Source organism: Falco naumanni, chromosome 7 (assembly GCF_017639655.2).
Source record: "Falco naumanni isolate bFalNau1 chromosome 7, bFalNau1.pat, whole genome shotgun sequence".
Taxonomy (NCBI): Eukaryota; Metazoa; Chordata; class Aves; order Falconiformes; family Falconidae; genus Falco; species Falco naumanni.
The window spans coordinates 16,717,442-16,742,509 of NC_054060.1; the positions used below are offsets into that span (position 1 = coordinate 16,717,442).

The following is a 25,068-nucleotide window of genomic DNA, read 5'->3' on the forward strand; positions in this document are numbered from 1 at the left end:
TATAGAGTTATATAGCCAACAAGGCGATGCTCAGCCAGGGTGTCATAGTAACACTCTTTCTGCTAATAAGGAGGAGCTGTACAGAACTAAAAAGAAAATCCCAACCCCAAAAAAACTAGCACGTGAGAGGTGTGTTTATATTGAACTGTTGGATAAAGTTGTGCAACCCTATATGCAACCAAGTGTTGTCAGGCTGCCTCTCCTGCCAGGGATGCCACCCACATCTGTCTGGGTTATGCCTGCATCAGCTGTTTCCTCCAGCCCTCCACCTTGTGCTGAGCCTGCTGTTGCTGGGTGTTGCTGCTCTACCTCCTGAAGCTCCCCCATGCTCCCTAGGGCTGAGGCTCTGCTCCTTGCAACATCTCCTGCAGGCAGCCACTCCGGCTCCTCCTCGGATCTCCAGAGCCTGCCCATGCCACAGACCCCGATGGTCCAATAGAACAAGCCGAGGTAAGCCCTGATTAAAGAAATGGTTCTTATCAACGTGTCTGTAGATAAATGGCACAGTACAGCAGAGATGCAGCAGTTCCCTGTGAGGAACTGCCAGGCAAGGCTCTCACGGACAGCTCTTTGCAAGAAGCGTAGAAGCTTGCTGGAAATATTCTGAAATCCAAGAAACACCACGTACAGACCTAGAGCACTGGTTGCTGGATCGATTTGTTCGTTAGGTAATGGCTGCTTCTGAGGGTAGAAACAGAATTTAACTTGCAAGAGTAAAACCAGGATAATTTCTAGACTTCTTCAGGGACCAGTTTGCCCACTTTTATTCATGAGGTAATGAAAACAAACCTTCCCACTCTATAGCTCCTGATGCTCTTTCTGTATTGGTGGCCTATTTTTCTGCTTAAGGACAGGGAGGGACCATTGAGTCACACACAATCTTGTGCCCTCCTCCTCCTCTCATTTAAATATTAATATGATGAATTATTACTAGAGTAACAGCTGTGAACTACTCATATCACAGCAACATAACCTTCCCCTCCTCATCAGAGCACAGCTATTCCTGACTCGCATTTTCTGGTCGACCTTCTCACTTCTTCTGGATGACTTTTTTAAAATTACTTTGTTAGTCCTGGTGTGGTATCATTAGGATAATTGTTTGGTCTGTTCTTTCTGCTTAAATATTAATGGTACTGAGGAAGTCAAAAGATAGCTTCAGTAATGGTAAGTTAAATATCTGTGTGTATTCTGTGAGATTTGTTTGTTTAGAGAGACAGAAGTATAAAGGATTAAGGTCAGCCTTTCTAACTAACACTTAAAAACATATCTGTCTCTTTGAGAATTACCAAAATAATAATACATTGTCTTTTATATAAATAAAATTGTATATTAGTCAGCTAGTGTCTGTAGATAGTTCAGAGGAATACCTAACATTGTACCTAGCACTAATGCATTGCATTCTCTGTAGATAAAGTATTACATGAGGGACTGCTAATAAAATCATGAGACAACTTTGTATAGACTGCTGAAAATAAATATTTGGCATCAAACAAAGAAGGGGAGGGAACGTGAAGGAAAGATAAAACACCCTGAGTGAGCTCAATATGATTGAAAATACCAAGGTAAAGCATGCCTAGGCAGATGTGGAAATGTCAGCAGATGTTAAATTTTGTGTGTAAAGGTTCTCCTCTGCTGAGCACCTTTTGCGTGGTCCTTGTGTTTGTGTGTGGGTGTGTGTGGTTTACAAACCCACTGGTTTTTGTTCCTTGAAAATGTCACTCCTTGAAGTACTTTCATGCTGCAGAGGGTCTGGCTGAGTTTACTGGTTTCTGGACCACTGTTGTGAAGAACTTAATGCCAGCCAGAGAGTGTAGAAATCAGATTTACTGGATTTACTCGATTGCTCATATTTAGCATTGGATGAAATTTTTATCTCTCCGCCCTTGTTACTTAGGGAGAAAAAAATATCTGAAAAGCTCTTACAAAGATTTTAAAATGAAATTTCCATATTTTGATAAGAAATTTTTCATTTTAAAATTTTGTTTCAGTAAATGAGTGTTCTTAAAAGTCAAACAAAATGCTTTCCATATGGATAAAATACCCTTTTATTGCTTTGTTGGTTTTTTTTTTAAATGGCCCATAAATATAATTGAGAACCTAAAAAATTAATCCAAATTTATACATGATGCCCTTTTTTTCCAATTCCTGAAGAAATCAGTAGGTTTTTTTTTTCCTCACCAGCCTTACCAGTGACAAGAGAAAGGGATGTGGGAGGCTTCTACTGCCTGAGAATTGTTCCCATTCAAAATCTGTGTCTAACCCCATGCCCAGTTAGGGACTGGGGAAAAGAAAGAGTGACAAGAGTACTGCAAAATGTGTTTCTAAGTCATTGACTGCTCTGATGTAATGCTAAGAGTAGCGCTGTTACTTCTTGAATAATTTTTCCACTCTGCTTTTTTCTGAGCAAGTACTTAGTGGAAACAAAGAGCCCAATCCTGACTGTTTGCAATTCCCACTGTAGTCAACAAGAGTAAACTTGTGGATTGAGACATGCTCACTCAGTCCCACCATAGGTTGGCTTTTTTCCCCTCTGTGTTCTGTTCCTTCTGAAGTTTGTGGGAGTTGGAAATATTTTTTTTTCTCAACTTACAATTCACATCAGGGGTTTCTTAATTCTCATGCAGGTTACTGTATTGCAAATTTTTTGGCAACAATGCTGCTTTTATGAAAAGCCTTGATAAACTTGTAGCATATCCCCCAGATAAAATCTCATTTCAAACAGTTCCCTCAGATGATTATCTGCTGTGATTGCGAATGAACCTTGTAGCAATCTCGTAACAACTGTCCTCGTGGACGGAAGAGAAACCTGCTGTCAGAACTACAAATAATTTACGTAACCCAATTTAAAGCTCTAACAAAATGTTCCCCTGTTAAGAGGATTGTTATACTTAATGTGTGAGATGAAAATACTTTCTGAAGGTCAGGAATGCACAGAAGATAGATTAGATCTCTTGAAAAGACAAAAAATAATTTTTTACCAGAAGTTTTTCCTCTGTCAGACTTGGCATTTGTGGAAGCTTATATAAGCAGAGCTTTATTCCTGCAAATGCTGTGTTTGCTCTGCAGAGGGAGAGGAGCCTCAGAGCTTCAGCTTTGCACATGGAAAATTGTAACTGAAGGTAGACTGGGGACTCAGGCTACTTTTTGCCACCATCAGCAGCATAAATAAAACTTTGTTTTAAAGACCACAAGGGCAGATTTGGGGATGTATTTCCTAGATTCTGCCTGCCGCAGCTGCCAACGCTGTGCTGGAGGACCCCAGGCAGTTTGTGTACCTGCTGCAGGTGAGACAGCCACCCCGCAGCACTGGGTGCCCGGTGGCCGGTGTGGGGCCAGCCCACAAGAGGTCCCACAGGTGGCTGTGGTGTGGGCGCGGGTGGGCTCACTGATGCGCTTGGCATTAATGCTAGGAGAACAAGAGTGGTGGGACATAGCTGTCTCCCTTTGAGGTCTTCTGCTCATGACCATAGCTTGGTAAAGGTCCTGGGAGCTGACCTGCCTGTTGCTGAATGATGGAGGGGTGGGACAGACTCTGCTGAGGCTGGAGATGGGGGCTCTGAGAAGTACCTCTAACCCAGGCAAGGCATCGGGGTGCAGAGCCATGCACTCTTGGTGTGCAGTGACCCAGTTGCTTATGCTCAGTTGGAAGTTAATGCTGTCTTCGTAAAACTGTCAAACAGAGCCACTAAACCTGAATTTGACATGTTGGAAAACAGCTTTGTGAGATCTAGCTCTTCATAATAGGATCTGGGGGGTTGGGCAGGCCTTAAAATGCTTTTCACATAGGGTACAGTGGACATAAAAAGAAATTACAGCCTCTGTAACCATCAGAAAGTCGGGCTAATGTCACTGTTGTCCCCATCCCCTGCATACCGTTACATGTGGTTTCTGTCCGTCCCTGCAACCAGCCAAAAACTGAGATTACGGAGAAACTGACGATGGAGATTATTTAAACACTTATCTCCTCATCTCCATCAGTGTTGCATTCCCCTGGTTCCTGAGGTCTGTCCCTGTAACCCCAGGTCTCCTGCCCACCCCGCTGCCGGCTGCCCCACAGCGCCGTAATGGCAGCTGCAGCGAGGGGCTGCGGGGACTGCGCCCAGGATGCAGGGCAAGCAGCAGGGGTCGGGTGGTAGGAGAGGCTGTGTGACTGCACGTCAGAGCAAAATAACAGGAATAAACTTTGTCCTGGAGAGTGGGATATTTTCTTACAAAAAACAGCCTCCTGCTTTCCACTGCTGAAAGCCTTTTCCCGAAATACCTTTGCAAAGGGGAAGAGCAGATTGCATGGAGCCCTCTGTATCCCAGCAGCAAGTACTGCTGTGGGGCTTCCCCGTGCCCCCCCAGCAACCTCTCACTGACCCGCGGGGAAAACACTGACAGGGTCATGTCTTTCTCAGAAGCTCTCTGGTCCACCTTCTTTAGTCTTCAATGCGTTCCTGGGTAGGGAGTCCCTTTCACCACCACCTTCCCTGACAGCTAGCAGCTTTGCAGCCCCAGGGGTGTCAGAAGGCTGCCTGGAGAGGTGATGCAGCCTGTGTTGTCTTTCTGGGTACCTTCTGCTGGGGGAGGAGAAGATGTGAATGTGCCTGTTCCTTTGCCGAGGCAGAGGAGCGGTTATGGAGAGAGGCTGTACATGTGGGGAACAATGGCATAACACAGCAGAACATGGCACTCGCAGCCCCTCGGTGGCTCAGGCAAACCTCTCATGTTGGGATTGCCTTCACCTCAGTGCTTGCTTCAGTTTCAATAGACCATGACTTTGCTGACAGCTAATTCTTTGGATGGAAACATTTTTGTGCCAGGTATATTTCTAAATCTGAACTTTGCTAGATCGTTCAGCTCAACTATTTTGTCATTTTAAAAGAACCAGGGTGGAGGAGAGCCTTGATTTTGTCCTCCTTAAAAACGGGCAAACAAGAAAAGTTTTTAAAAGGCTCTTGCCTGTATAAGAAGAGGAGGGCACTCTTGAAATCCAGAATCAAAGATGCATGTTTTATCTTTGTGGAAAATCTCTTGATGGCTATGAACTGGAGACCTCAGGTTTTGCAGACTGGATAGATGTGGCAGCAGATAAATTCCTGTGCTGTCTGTTGGTCCTGGGTGTGCTCCAGCCCAGTCAACTTCTGAAACAGAAATTTTCCTGTGACTGCATCCATGGGCTGCTGCAGGCTCTGTTGGGTTTGGGCACCTTAATTGAAATTAAGTGGACTGTTCCTCCCATGCACTGCTTTTAGTGGCCCCTGTTGGCTCCAGTTAAGAAGTTGGAGGTAGCTACATAATCACACACGGAAAAAACAAGGACTGAAATTTATAAGGAGTAGGTTGGGAGAAAAAGCTTGTAAAAATGAGGTTTTAATTGGAAAGGAGAAAAGAAAATAGAAACTGGGAAATGGGAGGAGGCTTGGATAAACTAGACGAGCAGCTGAGAGGGAGCAGAGTGGCTGGCACGTAGAGTGTGCAAACACAGCTACTCAGGGTGTACAAGCACAGCTATTCGGGGTCTTCTGGTGCTGGGGAAAATCAGAGCAGCCTGGACAAAGCCTAAAATAACTTTCAAAAAATGAGAATTCAGAGCTTTGGGGATCTGCACTTAGTGCAAGAAATACCAATCACTTTTCAAAGTGGGTTGAAAAGTTGAACAGTGGAATAAAATACAAATCCCTTGCAAAATTCAGTTCTAGAAATCTTAAATTGTGCAGCTGCTATTAAGGGCTGCTGTGACCTTGATCTTTGTGACTTAGTTCAGGAAAATGGAAGTGATAATACCCTGACATTTTTACAGATTGTAGAAATTAATTGAATGGGTACCTGCAGAGCCCTTAAACCCTGGTGTTTCTGTCCTCAGACTGGGGCAATATGTGATGAATAAGACATAGGGCAGTACACTGATTTTATTTTTTCTTGGTATCCAATTACTGGTAATGAGGTTAGGACTACCTGTGCAACGAATGAAGCGGAGCACTGAGTACTGAGCACTTGTGAGGACAAAAAGGAGTATCTGCTCATGCAGTAAAGCTGTATCAGAGCAGATAGAGCTTGTTCTGATTACTGTGATTGTCATGTCACATGGAGTTCCCTTCAAAGGTCAGAGAAGTTTACTACCTGACATTAAGGCCCATAGTTCCATGTTCTCCTGCTATCTAAAACATTAGAGCAATCAGGAAGATAAAGCTTCTTGTTCCTCTGTGTGAAAAAGTTCAAAAGTTTCCATTGCTACCCTGAGGTTTCACTTGATTTCGGCAGTACCACAGGTTCTTGGTTGAAGTTTTCCTACTTGACAATAGCCTGTCAAGCCTTGCCACTGATTTAGCGCTGCCCAGCAATGACTACATCTGTATTTTTTACTAATAAATATCATTAGACCTAGGATGATAAACAAAGGGTACAGGATAGTGCTTTGATTGCAAATTGTACGTATAGCCCTTGAATCATTTTTGCTACAAGCAAATTAATTGCCTTAAATATTTAAACAGGGATATTATCACAAACCGTAATAATGTCACTTTACTCTGTACTTCTAGGAACTATTTAGATAGTTCACGCAGCTGTGGAAATACTAGTTTGGGTAGTCTGTCAGGAAAAAATAAACAGCTGACATCTCAAAACCTTTACTGGGTGGAGGGGAAAATCACCGCCTTGGTTTTGATGAATATTGCACTGTCTTGTAAAGTCTTTGTGAAGCATCTCTGACAGACAGGCTTGAGAGTGTTAAGTCCTCCTTGGATCTGCCCTTGGAGCAGGATGGTTTGGGCAGCGGTAACGAGACTCCTAGTTCAGCCCCGGCAGGATGGTTTGACTCTGAAAGCAAGGGCTGAGGCTCATGTCCATCCTTGATTTTGGGGGTATACCTTTCCCAAGATAGTTTGTAGCTAGAGAGGCTGTCTGTCCTGGAAAAGTTAACAGCAAGGAAAAGCTGAGAGGTTTGTGAGCTGCAGTCTTACCCTTCTGGGCCACCATGTCAAGATACAGGCTACCAGGAGGAGCTTGCCTGCTGTTGTCTGGGGGCTGAAGCCTGGTTCTTCATTGCTTTATGTGGTGAAGCAAGATCTTCCACTGCGCAGCCTGACCTTGTCACAAATAGTCTCCCACTACTGAGCACAAGTGAATGCATTTGTGCACCTAACTTCTGTGATAATGGACGCAAGGGAACAGAAGATCTTCCAGCTGGTTTGTGGTGCTGTTAGCCATGGGGGACAGCAGATTATGGACAGGAGCCATGTGGAGTAGGTCGGGAGCACACACGAGCACTCTGATCATGTTGGAGTCTGTTGAATTGCAGCAATCATGAGAACTAAGTATTGCAATTAGAGCTGGTCCAAAGGTTGAAACTCCTCTTCTTTGAATCATCTTGATTGCTTTTGTTTTGGGAGTGTCCAGATAAAACAATAAGAAAATTGAGATAATGGTTAGCAACTTTTTGTGTTTACTAAAATAGATTTATCAGAATTGATTTTATTTTAACTGAGGCTTCAATGGTTCCCCAGTGGTTCACAAGACACAAAGAATGAGGGAGCAATACCTTTCCTCTGTCACAGAATATAGCTTCAGATGTATATTGTATCTCTTCAGTTTTCATTTAACAGTTTTTGACTGAATGTGATTGAAAACTGTTTAGAGATATGCTAGAGATAAGAGAATGCTGATGCACTAAAAAGCAGGTTTCTCTACCTCTGTATCTTTCTTAATTCCAGCTCACTTGCAAAGTAAACCTCGCTATTCAGATCATGAAAGAACCTCTAGGCATAACTATACAGTGAAATGTTTACCTATACGAGATAACTTTCTGGGTTTAGGACAGCTTCTCAGTGATTCCTCAGCACCAGGGTATCCTATGGGGGTATTTCTGAGAAGCAGCTTGCATGAGCCCTGTACAAAAACACGTCTCTGTAGAGGAGGCTATCTTGTACTCTTCCTTGTAGGTCAAGAAGCAAAAAAGATATATGAGATCTCCTTCCAAATGCAGAAAAGAACGAAGTCTGGGTTTACAGTTATGGGGGGTTTATGCTTGTGGTCATTAAGGACAGTTGGATCTCATGCACTGGAGCTCTCACTGAGCTCTGCAAAGGCTGACAGCCTTGTCTACCTTCTCTTGTACCCTTCTCTCCTGCTCACATGCAATGTGTGAACAACCCCTAACAAGTGAATTTGCTTTTACATCCTGCAATGTATAAACGGACATATGTATTCCATTTCTGTTTGCATAGCCTTTGTCTGAAAAAGTTTGGGATGGCCCAGTTTCAGCACTGTTGTACCTCTAGCAGAGGTAATAGATTTTACATTTCCAAAATAACAAAGATTCAGTCAGATTTAATGTCTTTAATGGGGAAAAAAAATCAAGTTCTTTAGACTTACAGAAATGTAGATCATGGGTAAAATCAGTTCCTCGGTACAAAAGCTCAAAAAACGTGTCATGTATTATTTACTCCTTTCATAGGTGCTTCTAGGCTCTTCTATCTGTCATTGGAACAGATAGCTTACAAATGAAGAGTAGAAACCATCCACCCCTGAAAGCAGGGTGCCTCTGAGGTATGGCTGTGAGATGGATCAACTATTTCATTCTCTGTTGTAAGATCTCAGCAGGAGTCCAGGCTAGCCTCCCTGATGCTGGGGCTGTGGGAGAAAGCACTGTGGGTGCTTATCACAATGCCCTTATGCAGATGTGTTGTGTGCTTACACACTCACACACTTCTAGTGCCCAGTGCAGAAAGGAGACTGCTCCGTGGCTGCTTCGAGGCCAGCTCTTCTAGCGCCGCACAAGACCTAACTGCAACATGGGAATGCAGAGGACAAACGCATCACTTTCTGGAATGAATGACTCAAAATGCACATCTGCTGGGGAGGTATGCTACCTACTTCTCACTAATACTTGTGGTCTTCCATGTATAGCATGCTGCTCAGTCATCAGCAGTGTGAAAGTGTGGTAAGGAGTGGGCTGAGGGGTGCTTGCTGCTGTTAGGAAGAGGAGCCAACTTGGTAGTGAGGGAGAAGGCTGGAGTCACTGCGTTGAAGTTAAATCTGTTGAGAGTTTTTCCAGGGACTTAAGAATGCTGAGATTTGCCCCTATTCCAAACTAAGCATTTATTTGGGGTTAAATTACTGTGCTTTATCTTCATGGAAGCTGATAGAGCTGATGAGACAGGGAGCGGATGCTCCATTCCGTATTACTATTGCAAAGAGGAACAGTTCTTAGGATCAGATGAATAGACACAGATTAACCTCTAAGCAGCTATTATTGGAGCCCATTTAAAGCAGTTTGAGTTGGAAAAGCCTTTGCTGAAGCTGATGGGAAATGCCAGGGTAAGAAGATGATCCCAGTGTTTGGCACCAGTTGAAGTCTGGAGAATCTCCAATATGTGTGTTGGCATTTACAGTGTGTTAGGAGGGGAAATCTCATCCTCAAGAGTAAAAGACAAAGCAAGTTCAGACAGTTCTGGTCAGTTTTTCTTCTTCAAAGGAGAATTCAATTCTACTGTTTTTCATTGTAGTGTAGTTGCAAGCAAATAGACTTTTTGCTTGAGCTGTAATAAGACAGAGATCTTGTGTTTCATAAGCCTGATATCCTCTGTAGTAAATGATGCTTCTGTGCATCTATCGTTTATTATTTTTTTTTCACCCCTGTGTAGTAGTCAATGGTCCAAGTCCCTCTTTCCTGAGCATTTCAGACAGTTGCCCTCTGTGGAGTGGCCTGAGGTCTTGCATCATACCCTGTCAGCTGTCCAAAGCTATTTATAAAATGTCTGCTGATTCTTGCACATAGGCAAAACCTGGTTTTCATAAGAAAATTAAAATAGCTTGGAAATGTGTTCCCTCCCAGCAAGTGTCTCAAAACTGTTGAGAAAACCTGAAACATCCTAGAAAATCTTAACAAAAGCTAAGATATAATGGAGTTGGGGAATATGGGGAATTGAATAGTCCCATGTATTTGTAGTGGAAATCTTTAGAAATAGATAGTACAACACGCGTCGAGAAAAAGTTACAGAGTATTAAGGGAGAAGAGATGGTTCCAAAATTGATTTCTTAGCAAAATAAAAACTTTGTGTTTTGATGCCTGAAGATACAACAGAAATGACTCAATGTAGCTTTTGTGATGCTTAATATTTGCTGTATAATTTGATGGTGGATGTTCTATAAAAAGTTTCCATTTTTTCGCATTTCTTAGGTTTTCCATCTCTTTAGCCTCTGGAGACTGGCTGGGGTAGGAGTCTGCAGGGACAGTAGGAGGCATTAAGTGAAGCAGCATGCTTCCCAGTCAATCTGCTGTTTATGATAAGTGCTATTTTGGGAATCCTGAAAAAGCATGTTGGCCACAGACGAAATGCTCCCTGAGCAACAGCACTCACATCAGTTTCCCACTGGCCTGCCTTGACCCTGCTGGCACTGCGCTCCTTGCCTTTTTCTCTTTAGCCATTCAATACGCTGCTTGCTTGTGAAACAGCTGCATCCATGAGCTGTGGGCATGCTGGAGACCGCTGTGTGCAGGCCAAAGTGAATGGAGGATGGCCTTTGCCTGAGGAGTCACAAAGACTTGATTTTTTTAATGCATTTCCCAATCAAGCTTGCTCCATCTTGTTCTCACAAACCACCATAAGAAGTTCCAAAGTGCTGCAGGTGGTCTAGGTGGGACTGGAGTCCATGTCCCACTCATAAAGGCCTCTACAGGGTACAAATCTAAGTAGCAGTAGAGGTCTGAGACTCTTCCGCTCTTGAACAATTAGTATTGCTTTTCCAAGTTTCTTGTGGCAGCAATAGATCATCTTCTTGATGGCTAATGAAGATTCACTTCTAGCCGTGCCATTCCTGTGTGGTTTATTGAAAAATAATATTTGAAAGTGTTTTAAATGCTCAGCTCAATGTACCTCCCTTCTCCCCCTGTAAGCTTGTAGATAACATTTGTTGCTCTTCGATATGTAAGAGTTGTGTAGCCTCAGGTTGCTGCAGTAGTGTATTAACTGATGCCCGTGTATTTGTATTGAGCTTTGCCCCCTGTAAATGTATTTCAGGAGGATTCTGGTGTTGGTGAAAATGTTAGCAAATGTTAGACCAATTTTTTTTTTTTCTGTAAATGACAGGCTCTGCAGCACCAGCTGTATTTACAATTGCACAGCAGAGGCTTTATCTCTGTAATGCAATAGCAATCAAAATGCTGCATGTAGGAAGGTTTACTGTTTTATAGGAACGAACAATAACAGTTCTAATAGCAGTATGTATGGTTCTGCAATTAAATGCAACAGTTCTACAAAACCCTGTAATTGGTCTACATAAATTCATCATCAGGCCTTTATAACTTCTGCTCAAGAGCTGACATATTTTCCAGTAGGGACCCAAAACCAAATGCATTTTTTGCTGAGAGCACCCCACCCTGCTTCCAGGGCATCTCCCTACATTGGAGTACTCAAGGTATTACAGGTATTTCAATAATATCTGTACAGTAATATGCTGCCTTACAACTCTAGCAGCACTGCAGCCAGTGCAATAACTAGCATGGAGATGCCTTAGACAATTGCTCTGATGCCACTTTAGTGGGCAGGCACGTTCTCCTGACTACTTCACTTGAGGTTTTGAGGTGGGGATGAGAGCGGTGCCTTCCTGCAGGTCCAAACAGGAGAGAACTGTTGCACATGGAATCGTCTCGTACCTGAAGTGCTGAGAAAAAAACATTTGGTGCTTGTTGTTTCCACTTCATCCTACACTTTGCCTTGTCACAACAGCCCTGCTCCTTTCTGTAGAATGTTTTTCAGCTGTAGATTCATCCACTGACTGGATCTGCAGCCTGGCTCCAGCACACATCACGTGCTGGGAAGTTAGAAGCAACTCAGGTCACTTGGAGCATCCAAGTGTGAAAATGTTGGTGCTAGTCATCCTTTAAAAGGTGATTAAACCTAATACATACTGCCTTAATTACCTACCTTGGTAAATTTTTCTACATTTGCTATTCTGTGCATGAAATACTGATAGCTATCTCTATGCAAGGTTAACTAAACGAGGAATTAATGAAAAGCTGAGAAATCTGGGAGAGCTCCAGCCCTACAAGTGAATTTCACACACAGAGGGCTGATGATTTCAGTGATGACCAGCTACAAGGCAAGTTTTCTAAGCTTTCCTCTTCTCCCAGTATTACCACAACTTTGAGCTGCTCTGTCCCCTGTGCTAAGTGTTGCTTAAGACATAGAAAAAGTAGGCAATGGAATTACCTGACTTAATAAAAATGTATGATATTAAGCAGGGAGCCTGCATGCAGCTAGCTATACCGAAGTGTCCTAGATTGCTGATGATCTACCAAGGGGGAAGAATGACTTGTTCTGTTTTAAGCATTTAATGACTTTCTTTCCTGCAGATTCACAGAATTTCCAAAGTATGTCACAGAACCCATTTAGTTCTAACCTCAAAGTTGAACATCTTCTGTGACTTTCTTTCTCCACCTTCATTTGCCCTTTGTACTTCGCTGCCTTTGGTCTGAATTGATCTCTGTTAATCGTCTGTACTATTCCAGTCTATCTATTGTTTCACACAGGGATAAAGATCTTAGGGTTTACCTTTTTCCTTTCTTCTAAGTCCCCTAATATTATTATAGCTTCTTTCCTGATCAGAATGTAGACGATACAAAGCTTGCTCTAGCAAAGCCCATTCCACCAAGTGAGTGCAAATGAGGTGATGGCATGCTGTCTGTGCCCAGGTAGCTTTGGCTCCTGCTAAGTAAACTTTAACTAAAATAGGATTTTGACACAAAAATTTCTTCAAAGTTTTTAAGATAGCAACTTCCATGTGGTTACCTGCTAATAATGCTGGCATGAAGTATACTTTAAGATCTATTACGAAAACTTTATAAAGTCTACAAGCCCAGAGAGCATTCATTAGCAAAATGTTTTGTGTTAAAAAAGAACAAATAAAAAACTCCTACATCCAGTATGGAAGGTGTAGTCTGGCCTTTACCAGGAAATGGAGGTGCCCAAGAAGTGAAGCTACCTGAGCTGTCAGGTTGTCAGTGAAACTCAAATTTATCTGCACTGTTTGTGCTGAATGTCAGCACTATGAAACTGTAAGCTGGAAGACCAAGGGATTTGTAAAGGCTTTGCTTAACACCTGCAGAGAACTAGGCTAATTGGAGAAGGTGGCAGTTAAAGGAGACCCAAACAAACTATTAAAAATGCTTGCTAACTGTGCTAGGAAAACCAAACTGTACTTCAGGGCCCAGATCACTCTGCAGAACACAGGTAAGCAGAAGGCGGCCAAGGAGGCAGCAGAAACCAAGTGTTTCTTGAACCTCTCCCCATCCCCTTTTAATAAGTTGGATTGTCGCTCTAAACTCATCCCTATCCCTGCGCAAAATTAATCTGAGACTTTGGTAAGAAGCGTGGTCAGCCCTCAAAAATGTATCCTAGGATACACTTCCCTTCCTTGGGAGGCTGTGTAAGTCAAGCAGGAGCAGTCAGGTGGGTGCCCTGGGTACCATCTGCTGTCAGCATCTTCCCCGTGTGTCTTAGCACATTCAGCTGCCCAGGGGACTGATACTGTGGGACAGGGCAAGAACCAGGTATCACCTTAGATACTTTAATCTTCACTGGGGGTGGAGGCTGCTGGGTATGAGGTACATGCTTAAACTGAGTCTCTTCTGAAAATACCTGGACTCATTAGGGTGAGCTGCATAAAGCCAGAAAACAAAGATTTCCCACAGAAAAGCCCTGCAAAGCAGTGAAACTGAGACAAAAGCGTGGAGCTGCCAAGTCACCTTGGGCAACCTTTTCAAACCGTCTCCAAATCTTTCTTCCCTTGCCAATCACAATGGGTGTGGACACTTAATTCCCTTTTATGCCACGAGTAACGATTCGCACACAGGACTGAAATATTACATTGGAATTTACTGTTTGATCTTTTTGAACTTGGATATAAGAAATGAATCATTGCTTCAGTTCTAATTATTTTTTAATTGCTGGGCTTTATGACCTTCAAAGTCCAGTTCTTTTCTTAGTTTGCATTTTGCTGACAGTTAACATCTGCAAATGTTTTAGAATGGGATGGTTTCATATAGCGTATCATCTACATGCTAGTAATTGCATTCTTGTGGGGAATTGGGAAAAAATTTGACACAGTCATTTATAGCCTAATCAATAGGATATTAAAAACCTAAGAACAGATTAGCAATTTGCTGGATTAGATAGCTATAAATTGCCATGTGACACACAATTAAATTCTGAGCAACTCTTTCTCACATGCATTGTAATTCTATAAACAGTGAAGCTGAGGACAAGTAACATTCCTGCAGCATGCTCTTTCTTGTTGCATGATTTTCCTCCAGATGGAAGGATCTCATTCACTAGATCCTACCACAGACTATGCTTTTAGAATGGCAGAAAAGAATTTGGAGGGGAAAAAAAAGAAGAAAAAAGAAAGTAGCTCTTGATTTATTAATAAGGAACCCAGAAAAATGGTGGTACTTCTGCACTATGTGAGTTTTATGAGTGAGTGTGTGCTTCCTTACAGGCAGGAAGCTTGCCATTTACTGCAAGTCTCCTCTGTGTTTGCTAAACTGTTTTTCGAATAGTTTGGGCTGCTGCAGAGCAAACTCCGTGGATGTGCAACTTCTCCACCTGACTGAAATGGCAGTGTGAGAATTAGCAAATATTCCCTATAGACACAGTATGATGATGGACTCTCCAGATGCTTCTAAGGCTGTAATATAAAATTTTCCTTGCTACAGTACCCTAGGATCAGCTTGCACTTTTGTCTCTCACAGTGAAAATACTTTGTATGGGTGCAAGGATTCTTTAATTGACTAAATAGCGCTGGGTTTAGACATACAACCACTGCTGCTCCTGCCTTTTCTGAGTCCCAAATCTCTCCCTTTAGTGCAAGTAAACACTCTGTGGCTTGGCTCTGGTTGCCGTCCTAACATCACCTCTTCCAAATATGCACTCCTGCAGTTTTTTTATAGACTGTATTTAAATACAGGCCTTCTGGAGCAGCCAGCGCTACAATCTTCCAGCTCTGTTTTGCTGGGTGGGCAGAAGAACTGCAACTTTGTTTCTGACTTTTCTCCACTGTTGGCAGCATGGTTAGCTGCCCATAAATTAGCAAATATTGTAATGTAAAGTGTCAGTTCAGTTACTGACATTTGTACCTGTGCTATTAGTACAGTGTTGTATTATCAAATGGCCAAGCTGCATCTCCTGCCAGTGGGGGCAATGTCAGAGTTAGCAATGCATCTGACTACATTAAAAGTTAATGCTTGGCTTCATAATTGAAAGGGGGTTTAAAAGTTGTTTAAATAACTTTAGAGAAGCTGGGTAGAGAGCTCCTTGGACGTTGACGCATGACTTGTTTATTAGGAAAATTAAATTACGATTTAAAAGTGCAAAGGTAAATTGGATGCTTCTGCCCAGGTGGCAGCAGAGTGAGCTGTACGGCTCTATGCAATGTGAGTAACTTCTATCTAGTATAAATAACCTCTGTTTAAGCAGTAAAAATAAGTATCAAATGTTTTATCTTCTTCTGCGTCATCCTGCACGGAGAAGGCATGCAACGGACCTAGGCAAACCGCACCCTGTCTTGAGAGTTGCTCCAAAACAGTGTTGGTGGAAGCGTAAGGCTCCTGATACCTACAGGCCGGGTGTTTCCATGCCTCTCTCTCCCTACTAAGGCTGCTTTTAAAAATCTCATGGGGGAAAAAAAGTAATGTTTTAATTATTTTGCTTTATTGTCTTGTATTAGTTGTGATTTTCAGGGAAAAGTAGACTTAGTATCTCTGCCTATGTCCGTTTAGGGAGATGCAATAGCGAGAGTGAAACCATTTCTGGTACCCATAGGGGTGACAGCAATGGCAAGCACTTTGTAGATGCTTGTGGGGGGATCGTCCAGGTCCCCCCATGACACTAAGACCACAGAACACCTGAGCCAGAATGTCCCCTTTGGAGAAGGAAAGCCTGCCTCCCCCACTCCCCCCAGCTGCCTTCTAGCCATGCTGTTGTTTCTATGCTGTGAGGGATGTTTTGGAGCTGGGATGGCTGACCCGGGCCCACAGAGCCACACCACCACTGCTCCCACCCCAGGCACCAGCACCCGCAGGAGCAGCGTTCCCACGGTGGGGGGGCCTCGCCGCCCTCCCTGGGCCTTACCGCCCTCCCCGAGCCTCATGACCCCCCTGGGCCTCACCACCCCCCCGGGCCTCACTGTCTCCCTTCTCCCCTTCCTCCTACAGCCCTCGAAGGGAGGCCCGGTCCGGCCCTCCTCCCCGCACCCCCCCGCTGCACAGCACCAGCCTCCCGGTCCCCTTGCCGCCTGCGGGGCTCCTTTCGGCTCCGTTGCGGCCGAGGGAAAGGGTAGGAAGCCAAGCCCCGGGCCCTGGTGAGTCAGGCACTGCCAGGGCCCGGGTCACAGGCAGCTCTCAAAGGCAGCATGGCCCGAGGGCAGCCGTCAGGCGGCGGCGATCACACGGGAGCAGGAAGCAAAAACTGTAATCGAAGCCTTGCGGGTTAATCAGCGCTGGAGGCCCACCGTCTGTGCCCGCAGGCCTCCAGTTCGAGCCGAGCTCGGCGGCAGTGCGCAGCGGCCGCGTCTCGCTCCGCTAGGCCCGCTCCTTCGACGGGTTTGACTCAAGTGGGCTCTAAGGCTCCGCGAAGCTCCCCGGGCACACGGGCTGCCGACAGCCGCGTTCCGCGGAGGCAGGCGAGGCTGCGAGGCGAGCGCTCGGCGAGAGGGTGTCCCGCCTCGGGCCCGGGCCCAGCCCCCTCGGGAGAGGTTCAGCCGCTCCCTCGGCTCGGGAGGGCGTCGCAGCCATCGGCAGCGCTCCGTGCGGTGAGTGGCCACCGGGCCGGCCGGCCGGCGCTGCCCCTCAGCCCGCGCGCCAGGGCCGCCCCCCGGCCCGGCCCGGCCCTGCCCGCCTCTCGGAGGCGGAGCCGCCGCTGGCACCGCCCCTCCCTGCCCTCCGCGCCGGGTTACATGGCGGCGGCTGCGGCAGCGGCAACTGCGGCGAGGCGGTCGGGCGCCGGGCTGGAGGCGGTGGCGGGGCCGCGGGGCCCGGCCGTGTGAGCAGCGCAGCCCCCGATGAGCCTGGGAAGGCCCGTGAGTGCAGCGGCGCGGCGGCGGCGAGGGGTGGGGAGAGAGGGGGGTCTGCGGCCGCCGCACGCGCGGGCCCGGCCCCGGCGCACAAAGGCGCTTTGTTCCCTCTCGCCGGACGGTGGCGGCGCCCCCCGGCCCGGCCGCTGCGCTCCGCGGCGCCCCGCTCCGCTCCGCCGGGGGCTGGCCCGGCCCCTCCGCACTGCGGCGGCGGCGGCCCGGGCGCAGCGGCGACGGCCCCGGGGTGAGGGGGGCCGAGCGGGCGCCGACGGGGCGGGCGGGACGGACGCGTGGCGCCGGCAGGGGGGCGCTCCTGGAGGCCGGCGGCTGCGGCCCGAGCGGCGCCGCGCCGGGCCCTTGGGGTCGCCTCTCCCGCCGGAGCGGGGCCCCCGGGGCCGGGGGCGGTGTCCGCGCCCTGAAGGGCGTTTGAAGGTAGAGTGCTCCGCGCTGCGGCGGCCCGCGGGGGCGCCGGGCCGGGGGGCGGCCCCGCGGCCGGGGGCACGGCGAGGGTGAGCCCCCTCTGCCCGGGCGGTCGCTGGTGTCTGCAGGGGGTGTGAGGGAGGAGCGGCGCCGGCGGGACGAGGTGGCCTGCCCCGGCGGGAGGAAGGATGTCCTTTGCCCGGCCGGCTGCAGGCGGCGGCCCGGCCTCTCCTCAGGCTGCGGAAGTTCTGCTGCGGCACTGGGGGCCCGGCGCCGCCTCCCAGCCGGGAGCCGTGGGGACAGGTACTGCTGGCTCCCCTGAGCCCCGGGCATCTCCTGTGGGAAAAGGGACTTAGCGCTTTTCTTGAGTAGCTCCAGGCACTATGAAAACAGCTGGAGGAGAGGCGGCCGGAGCGGCGGCCTTCGGCGGAGCAGGTGCCCTGGGAGAGGCAGCTTCCCTCCCGATGCCGGCCGGCTACCGCAGTGCCCGGCCGGAGCGGCCCGCCGGCGGCTGGCTTGGCCGGCCTGTGGCGAAGGAAACGGTCATACGGCCGGTGCGAACGTTGGTAACGGCGCTGGTGCCAACAAGCTTTTCATATACGTGTGTGTGTAAAAGTAACGTCACGATAGCGCGGTGTGTTTATAAACCCGGTTGCCAGTTCCAGAAAGCGGTGGCTTAAGGATAGAGGTAGGCTTTGGTTTGGTAATCGGGCTCAGAAAACGTGTGCTGTAAAGCTAAAATGGGAACTGGGTATTTGGGCCGCTGGCTGGGGCCCTGGCCTGGCGTGTGCGGCCGCGGGCCCGCTGCCCTCTGCCCGGTTTGGCCGCCTGTGGAGCGGTGGGCAGGCACCGCGCCGCCCGGGTGCGGGAGGCTGTGCTCGGCTGGTGACGGGCTTCTTCGGCTGTCAGCCTTCTGTGAATTACCCGCAGGGAGGACCGAACCGTTTAGATTTATGATACAGAAAAACAGTGGATTTTTGTGTGCTTTTACAGCTGCTTCGGTAAGGCTTATAAACTAATAGTAACATTTGCTGACTGCCAGTACAGAGTTCCCTAAACAGCGTGGGGGGCAAGTAGGAGGCTTTAGAAAAGCGGCAGTTTCAAGAGTTGGGTGATGACTCACTCTGCCTACTGACTGCAACGTGGCTGATCTAAAAAAAAATTACTTCTGTGCCCCGTATTTTTATAGTCAAAGGGATAGTACTTAGCAAGTTGTATAATATGTCATTAGTCATTCTTGGTCTTTCTCTTGTGACTAATGATTTGATCATTATGTGGTCTGTGTAATCAAATTAACTGGTATCTTTCAGTCTTATTTGTATTTCTGAAAAAGTAAACGTCTCATACTTGACGTTTTTCAATGCACATCCTGTTTCCTGAAAACTGTGATAAATCCACGTGCAGAAGTTGAGCACGAATTGAAGGGGCAGCTTGCATAATGCGTGGAGCTGGTTGGGTGTGATGATGTCTGCCAGCACAGGGAATCATTTCAAAGATGACAGCCCTTCTGTGGGTCACTTATGTTGCCCTCTCCTGAGAACTGATCTGTTTTAAAAGCATAGTTTTAAACCACTTAAGAAACTAGTATCTTTGTGTTTCCTTCTTTAAATGTTGTAGGAGGAAAGAATAAAAGTACTGCTTAAAAAAAAAGAAAGGTAGCCGTGGCAAGGTGACAGCCTAAATGAAAACATCAGTGCCTGCGTGAATAGCCTATGTGGCACAAATTGGGGCGATAACCCCTCCCTCCTTTTTTTTATACTATAGTCCATCATGTGTTTCAAGTGATTAGAGCATGTTACACAACTGAAGAGCAATTTGTCAGTTTTGTTTGTTTAGTTTATATTTTCAAGACGGTTGGGCTGACAGTTACAACTTTCATTGAAACTGAAAATAAGTAAACTTAATGGGTGTTGAGGTCACTCTTCATAAGTATTAATGTTTTAAAAAACCCACCTCGTCATTTTCCAAGGTTAAAAATTACTATAAAATGCAAAGAAGAAAATTTGTTACTCTGAGCTTATTTTTGGCTTGAGAAAAGCCTCGGTTTCTTCTAGTTGATTACCCTTGAAGTAATTACCTTAGAGTGAAGGCAAGTTTGGGGTTAACTTTTTATATTCTGTCCCTCCTATTTGCTTCTGGTCCATGGGACTATTTGTCTTAAATGTCTGTTTGCTATTAACTCGTGGATGGGGATGTGAGAGTTCAGCTGCTTCCCTGGTGCAAGCAATGCTCTGGGAGCTGCAGTCCTGGCTGAGGGGCCGGCCGACAGGCAACGGCACCGAAGGGGCTGTGGCGTGGGAGCGAAGGGCTGTGCTAGGTGAGAGAGCGAAGTGGCACAGTGAAAGTAGCACGTCTTCAACGTGAAAGAGGAGGTAAGTGTAGTTAGTGCATGGGGTTAGTTTAGAAGCCTGAGGATTTTTTGTTTGTTTAGACAAGGATATATGAACCTACTACAGCATTGTCAGCTGCCAAATTAGAATTTTCAGTGGCAGTAAACAAAAGATGACTCAATTACTGAACCTTTAAATTAATCTGGTTTAGTAGCGGGGCATTTTTGCTAGGTGAGGTACTGTATCTGTTTGGTAGATGGGCTGCCTCCTGGTCAGCTTCCTAGGACTAGATCCTGTGTTGAGTGGTAGCTGAGCCCTGCTTTTTGGGGCTTTGGGGTTAAATCACTTGCTCCTAGTTAGATAGGAAGTTTGTAGCAGGATCAGGTCAAATTGAAGGCTGCAATGGGTTGCTTATGTTGTCAGTGTTTGTTTTCTTAGCTAAATCACTCTGATTCTGAAAATCCTTATATACCTTCTGAAAACATTGTTATTAGTAGTCACCTAGTGGAAGGATGTAGTATAAGCTGATGATTAAAAATGCATCGTTTCAGAGATGCAGGATGAAAATCGAGACTCAGTAGGCAAGAGGGCCATAACTCCCAGTCTCTTTACTGCTTTCATGTTGTAGTTCTGCTGACACCTTCATTTAGTCATGGCAGTAAGGAGTAAGGTCGGAGTTACGGTGAAGAGATCAGCAGGTTCTACTCCTTGCTACTGATGGGCATCTTTTTGAATCTGTTCCTGTGCTGTTTAATTGAACTAGCTAAAAGAGAGGTTCCAGATGTGTCACCCAGCTGGTGAAAACCGATTGGTATGGCTACATATTGAAGACATCAGCAGTGCAAAACAATAAGCCTAATTATGGGGAAGAATACAACTGGCTTTAGATGGTCCCAAGGATATATAATACAGCTTATTGCAGGGTGTTTGAACAAAGGCCTTGGATCTTGAGTTAACATGAAATTTAAAGTAACAGTGTTACCTCATTATGTTTGTACTGAGATTATAATAACCCTTGTAAAACAAGGTCTAAAATTAGGACTCTTGGCAGTGTGTGGAGAAAGGAATCTCAAGGCAGTAGTTACGCATGCCAACTAAAGAAGGCTCTGAAGATCACCCTTCTGCCAGGGTACTCTACCACATCAGTAGAGGGCAGCTCGATGCTTTTCAGTTTAGAAATCCTACATTTGGTGATCTTCTAAAAAAAAAAATAATAAAAACCCGGCAGGAGGTGGAATGGGTTTCCTTCTTTCCTGTGTTTGTTGTGTGGCTGTACACACACCTGGAGGCAGGCGCTGTGGCAGAAGGGAGCGAGCCAGGACGCTGGGGCTGTGTGTCTTGGTGGCTGTCAGGCTTGAGCCTAACGAATGGTAGCATTTAAATGTGGTGAAACAGCCTTGTTTCTGTTTGCCAGTATGCCTGCCTTCATTTTTTTTTTTTATTTATTTCTGCATGCAATTCTGATTACTTTAGTGAATTGAGGCCATTCTTTAGAATATGTTAATAATTTGTCAGCTGCTCTTGCTGCCCTGTTAGGAGTGGGGAGACTTGTTTAGCTTGGTCCCGGGTGTCCCATTGAAGTGTGAGCAGTTTTAAGGAGAAGCGCTCATAGAATTAATCTAAAGTGTTGGGGTAGTTTGGAGAACTTTACATTTATTTAGAGAGCTGGGCGAAGAGCCGAAATACGCGAATCTAAGATCGAACAGCAGACATTTAGTGGTTTGACATGCACTATAGTTGTTGGGGAAGAATATACAAGTGACTTGTAATGGAATTGCCCAAACCTTACCACACTGCAAGAAGGTACGCCTTTGAGTCTTCCCTTTGTGGCATCTTTGATCATTTAAAAGAAAAGAGGATGTTGTGCAAAAATGCAACATGTGGTCTTTATGACTGCATTCTGCTGCTGCAGACGGGAAACCTTACTGAGAAAATCGCCACCTTTGTTTTCATAAATAGAAGTTGCATTCATTAGACTATTGAAAAATAAATTATGTCTGAAAGTCCCCATATGTTAGGGGAAAAGGTTATAGAACATATCAGTTACTGTGTAAAAGGTACTTGCTGTTAAGTTTTTCTCTGTAATCGAGGTTGGGTAAGTGTAGAAGTAATTGATAAAGTAATAGTATTTGTCTAATATGTGGGAATTATCCCTGTGATTCCTGTAACAATAATTCTATAGAGGCACATTTATGATTTGAGGTGTTCATAAACTTTATCCAAAATCATAAAGTTTCAAGCTTTGTAAGTGGCATCGGATGTGCGCTATATATTCTGACAACTCAATAAATACTGAGAGTGCACAAACCTTACCCTTTTCAAGTGAATAGAACCCAGTTATCTCTTATTATGTTGAAATAGTTAAAACCCTGATTTTGTCTTTGAGTAAAAGTTTAGTGGAGAGAATTATTCCAAAATTTAGTGACTGTAGTGCAGGGTATTATTGTTTCTGACCTGTCTCTTAACAGCTATATTGGACAATTACCAAGTTTTCTGTGATACTCCCTTCTTTATTAAGATCCAGCAGGATTTCTTATTGTGTGCCTCATAGTCTCAATAGGTTGTATCTAAGCATTTCACAAGATAGGCTTAGAAATGGTGGTAGGTGATTATTGTCAGTTTTCTTCCACAAGTATGAAAGGTATGTGTCATTTCTAATTAGTTCAGCTTCTGTGATAGCTTCTTATTTTGTAACTGGACGTTAAATAAGTTGTATATTTAGGACAACTTAAGGAGTGGGGAGAGGAGGAAGACTTCTGTATGTGCTAGAATACTGATGTATTTTTCTCTCCTTTTCAGGTTGTCACGGAGTAAAATGGATGGTAGCTTTGATTGTGATTGTGGTGAGCTGGAGCCACCTGATCATTAACAGAAGGCATCTTTTGTAAATCAAGAGCTGCCAGTTTCCTGTTTAACTAGACTGTAAACAAAGGACAGAAAAAGGAGGAAGAAGAAGAAAAAAAAATAGTGCTTACCAGCACCATAGAATGACGCTGCTCAGGACCAGTCCAACACTGAATGTATCTGCACTGTGAGGAGGAGGATGTTAATAGAAGCCTATTATGTGCATATTTATTCACATTTTTGTTAAATGTTAACCAGTTTAGCACAGTAGAGCTGAGTGCATAGTATGTCATTTCATTCCGTTTGAGTTTCTTGTGAGTATTTTCTTCAATGTCTGCAGAAATGCTGCACCTTTCTTGAACTATGAATGCTGCAATCTTTCTATCTTATGCTCAGTTTGAGTTCTAGAGCTTACAGGCTCTAAATTCAAGGGGACACAACAGGCCTGGCTGGCTCATAATGAAATGAGAGTGTCAAGAAACCATCTTGCAGTCAAAGCCAAGTGTTTCTTCTCCCTTTCTGTAAGACCTTTTCTTCAGATACCAGTGGAAGTGTCTCCGCGTGTTTACAGAAGCTTAGTAGTTTGAGGAAAAAGAAACGTAAAGAATTTTAAAATGGCAGAAAAATTTGAAAGTCTCATGAACATTCATGGTTTTGATCTGGGCTCTCGGTATATGGACTTAAAACCACTGGGCTGTGGTGGAAATGGCTTAGTTTTTTCTGCTGTCGATAATGACTGTGACAAGAGAGTGGCTGTCAAGAAAATTGTCCTTACAGATCCCCAGAGTGTTAAACATGCTCTACGTGAGATCAAAATTATTAGAAGACTTGACCACGATAACATTGTCAAAGTATTTGAAATTCTTGGTCCTAGTGGAAGCCAGTTAACAGATGATGTGGGCTCCCTTACAGAATTGAACTGTGTTTACATTGTCCAGGAATACATGGAGACAGATCTGGCTAATCTGCTAGAGCAAGGCCCTTTACTGGAAGATCATGCCAGACTTTTCATGTACCAGCTGCTACGTGGGCTCAAGTATATTCACTCTGCAAATGTTCTGCATAGAGATCTCAAACCAGCTAATCTTTTCATTAATACTGAAGACTTGGTGCTGAAGATTGGTGACTTTGGTCTTGCACGAATCATGGATCCTCATTATTCCCACAAGGTATGTGAAGAGGGGGAATATTTAAGCGATGCACTGACAACATTGCTTTCTTAAAATAGCATCTTTCTCACTTTTGCAGAGATAGATAGTCTGTGGAGGGCCTCGTTAGCAGGTGGGATATCACGTTAGGAAACTGGAGTGCTTGCAAATAGAGTAAAACAGGTCTCTGGATGGCATGTTTTGTCTCGGATAGAACTACTGCAAGCATAAAATAATTTATTTTTTTAACTAGATGTGTTCCAAAAAGCAGACTTCTAATAGTGAATACAGAACCTGAGATTAAGAGCAATGTTTAGAGGCTTAACTGTAGAAGCCTTAGATAAGTTTGTAAGTGATACATTCATAGTGTGCAAGTGTGGCTGCTTTCTGGGATTAATTTAAAGATATGGTCTTCTTGGTTTAGATGTTTCACAAAAGAGTTCATTGTCATCTCTGCATTTATTTCACATCTGGGAATAAGGAAGTTTTGCTGCAGTACCTCATTTGACTAATAAATAGCATTATACTTCTGTATTGTTGCTGTTCACTCATAAAGATATTGCAGTTCCATTTTAAAAGGTAGAAGGGTGTAGTAGGGGGCACATGGTACTATCCCTAGGACCCTGAGCAAAAAATCTTGTAGTACATTAAAAAATAGGAAACAAATAATTTACCTCTTTAAAAATCTAAGCTTTTTTTTTTAATTAATTTCATTAGGGCCATCTTTCTGAAGGATTGGTTACTAAATGGTACAGGTCGCCCCGTCTTTTGCTTTCTCCTAACAACTACACTAAAGCCATCGACATGTGGGCTGCAGGTTGCATCTTTGCTGAAATGCTGACTGGGAAGACCCTCTTTGCAGGTGGGTAGAATAAAAATCTGTGTGTCAGTTTCTAAAAGGAGCAGTACTGCTTAGTTATCTTCATCAAGAAAAGCTGATTCTCATGGCTAATATCAATAGTCATTGACTATCAGGATATGCTATATTATTACACAATTACATAAACTATAAATTGGTGTATTTGTAAAGCAGAAGACATTTCCACTTCTGTTACTCATACTGGTGCATATTTAGGTAAATATCACAGTTTAGTTTACTACTCGTATGTGGTAAATCTGTTTGTAGTTAGATTAAACTAAACTTACTGGATGCCTAGGAAGTATTCTAAATGTGTATGTTTTAGTGAATGGGTGTATCCAGGGGGTATTTGAGGCTTATGGATGCCCTGAGTATCTTACTACTAAAGACTTTTTTTTTTATGTAGTCACCCTAA

At 44.9% G+C, this 25,068-nt stretch overlaps 2 protein-coding genes across 5 annotated transcripts in view; one reads left to right on the forward strand and one right to left on the reverse strand.

Moving 5' to 3' along the window:
* Window positions 1–202: 202 nt before the first annotated feature.
* MAPK6 (mitogen-activated protein kinase 6) overlaps window positions 203–25,068 on the forward strand; it is a 31,560-nt gene continuing 6,694 nt past the window's right edge. The window contains exons 1-3 of one of the 4 annotated variants that reach the window (XM_040601887.1): window positions 203–450; window positions 22,602–23,815; window positions 24,512–24,656. In XM_040601887.1, the coding sequence (XP_040457821.1) occupies window positions 23,261–23,815; window positions 24,512–24,656 (700 nt within the window). In that variant the 5' untranslated portion in view covers window positions 203–450; window positions 22,602–23,260. Of the gene's footprint in view, window positions 451–951; window positions 1,165–16,927; window positions 17,059–19,661; window positions 19,845–22,601; window positions 23,816–24,511; window positions 24,657–25,068 lie in introns of those variants that run through there. The other 3 variants (XM_040601885.1, XM_040601884.1, XM_040601886.1) reach the window with 3 other exon arrangements.
* On the reverse strand, window positions 16,474–17,805 carry LOC121091071 (basic salivary proline-rich protein 4-like). The gene has a single exon (XM_040600257.1). The coding sequence runs from the start codon at window positions 17,803–17,805 to the stop codon at window positions 16,474–16,476; it is 1,332 nt and encodes a 443-aa protein (XP_040456191.1).

Coding starts and splice junctions, on each gene's coding strand:
- LOC121091071 (XM_040600257.1), bottom strand. CDS start 17,805: ATGCCCGGGGCTCAGGGGAGCCAGCAGTACCTGTCCCCACGGCTCCCG.